General features: G+C 36.2%; 1 protein-coding gene across 6 annotated transcripts in view; it reads right to left on the bottom strand.

The window, feature by feature from the left end:
* Positions 1 to 2,500, bottom strand: part of LOC137969462 (uncharacterized) — a 23,687-nt gene that overhangs the window by 19,602 nt on the left and 1,585 nt on the right. For all 6 annotated transcript variants that reach the window (XM_068815704.1, XM_068815703.1, XM_068815701.1 and 3 more), the window contains exons 2-3: positions 1,628 to 1,950; positions 1,146 to 1,293 (exon numbers count right to left, since the gene is read on the bottom strand). In XM_068815704.1, coding sequence (XP_068671805.1) covers positions 1,146 to 1,293; positions 1,628 to 1,950 — 471 coding nt within the window. The remainder of the gene's footprint in view (positions 1 to 1,145; positions 1,294 to 1,627; positions 1,951 to 2,500) is intronic.

Genomic DNA, 2,500 nt, shown 5'->3' on the forward strand with positions numbered 1-2,500 from the left:
GGTACTTCATGTTCTATCATAGTCAAGTGTTGATTAAGCCATTGCCTCGTGGGAGTGAGACTCTTGTCAACTGGGGGCACCCTGGAGGCACCTGAGGAGCAAATAGGTTAATTAATAATAGTGCAGGTTCAGGATTCAGGGACCCGTTTCTCAAAAGTCCCGAAAAGCCATCTGTGAAGTTGCCAACCGCTTGTTTTAGAAAGCCGATCTTTTAACATGTTTTCAAGGTAACGAGAAGAAAAATAACTGTGAAGTTCGACAAGTTAAATGCTCTCTGTTCTTGAGATACAAAGGGAATTGTGACACCCGAAAATGGCCCATAAAGTTTCGGGACTTTTGAGAAACGGACCCCAGGACTGGTACTTTCGTCTTGCCAATGATTTTGTAATCTGCTTTATTCAATAAATCGTGTTAACACGTATGTTAAGATGTTAATGATGATGATGATGATGATGATGATGATGATGATGATGATGAAGATGCTGATGAGTGTTATTCTCATTATCATTACTGTCATTATGATTACAACCAGGCAAAGGGAAGATTATCTATAGTCATATAAATTAATTCAACAATTATTGAAACACTGCTAGTGATGAGGTATAAACAAAATTACACTTCTTTTCCATTAAAGTGGCCCTAACCCTTCAAGGTTTTTTTTGGGGGGGGTAGATTTTCATATCTTTCAAGAAGTCATTTCAGTTTTTTTTTTTTTAAATATTGAATCCTGACTTTTTTACGAGCGCTAAAAGTGAAGGCAGTCGCAAATAATTTTTCACCTATCATTCGCATTAGTCCCCCACTCGGCCAAATGTGTCTATTTATCAAGCGTGATGTAAGAAAAGGACATCATGCAAACTTGAGTTGCTGGAATGTCCTTTTCTTACATCACAGAGAAAAAAGTGTCAACTATTAGACGCTTCTCATTGGCCCCTTCCTAATGAGCCCACGAGACAATAATTTGTCCAGCGGGGCTTATAGCACGCAAAAAATTAAAAATTTCAGTAATGTTAAGCGCTCATAAGAAAATCAGGATTCAATATTTTAAAAAAATTTTTGCGAAAATGGTTTCTTGAAAGATATGAAAATCTACCAAAAACATAACAAGTTGAAGGGTTAGGGGCACTTTAGGGATAAACCCAGACCTGTCTGATTACTGCATCCATAGAGCTCTACTCTCATGCACATGTCATTGTAGTAAGTCTGCGGATAAATTCTGATGAATCTTGTGACAAATGTATCTCGGAAGTAGTTGTGCACCACGCTATAAGCATCACTGTTGCCTGTGAATGTCTAAGATTGCAAAAAGAGGACAAAAGAGAGATCCAATATCAGACTCGCCATTTAACTTTATCTGGTAATTAGTACAAACAAACATGATGCATGCATGACTGAAATTCATCAAATAGACACAATCAAATTAATTAATATTTATTTTGGTGGAAAAAATCACCTACTTTGTTGTGTCTGCCTACAACTCAATGAGCATGTTCATAATTATAGAAAATACATAATTTCCCACTGTCACCCTAACTTTTCAAAAACAGCCTTCAACAGTTCCTGTAAAACTTTTCTGAGAATGGTGATAACCAAGAGTCTCTTCACTTGAAATGATTTTACGACTTACCTGAACAGAACCAGTGCTTCTTTCATAACTAAACCATGTTGTTCCATCAAAACTGTATTTTATCTCAAATGTGTTGACATAGTATGTTCCCCATATTGCAAATCTGCCACTCGCCCCTTGTGTGCCAATGGCTGATATATGTTGGACTTTCAGCAGATCAATTTCAAGATATTCTTCCCCTTTAATATTTGAATCACTGCACCAGGCTTTGTTTTCATTGTTAAGGCGTGCTTTGTGCGGATCCCAGCTCTTGTGATGTGTGTATGAGCTGATTTGAGAATTGGCGATTTCCTTACTTTCTAGACCAAGAGGATTTAAGCAACCTGTGGAGAAATGTACAACTTTATTGTGTGCCAACATTTCCTATTACCTGTAGTTGTTCTGATTGATAATAATAATAATTATTATTATTGTCTTAATAGTAAAATGACTTGCTTTTACTGTCAAAGTGCTTGAGAAACTATTTCATTTATTGACCACTACGTTTGTCATGTTACAACTTGCAATGAGCTAGATATGGACCCGATTTTACCTGTTACTTTTGAAAACTCTTTAAGTGACACCATGAAAGAAAATTGCATTAATACTTGATTTTCAGTTCCGAATTTAAGTTAACATTTCCAGTATTATAAACTGGGCATAATAGTGAACACATATTAGAAAGTGGTTATTCTCCTCCTAAACTGTCTGTCTTTTGTACCCCTTTTGTTTCTTCCCATTACAGTGGAATGAGGTTTTCTAAAAGAAGTTGTGTACTGTGAACAGAGTAGTTTCTACACAGTTGCCTGACTTTAAATTTGACATTTCTGCACATCCCTAAATTAAAGAAATGCATTATGTTGTACATTCAGTTAAAAAGCCATGGAAATCTTA

This window comes from Montipora foliosa, chromosome 9 (assembly GCF_036669935.1).
Source record: "Montipora foliosa isolate CH-2021 chromosome 9, ASM3666993v2, whole genome shotgun sequence".
NCBI lineage: Eukaryota > Metazoa > Cnidaria > Anthozoa > Scleractinia > Acroporidae > Montipora > Montipora foliosa.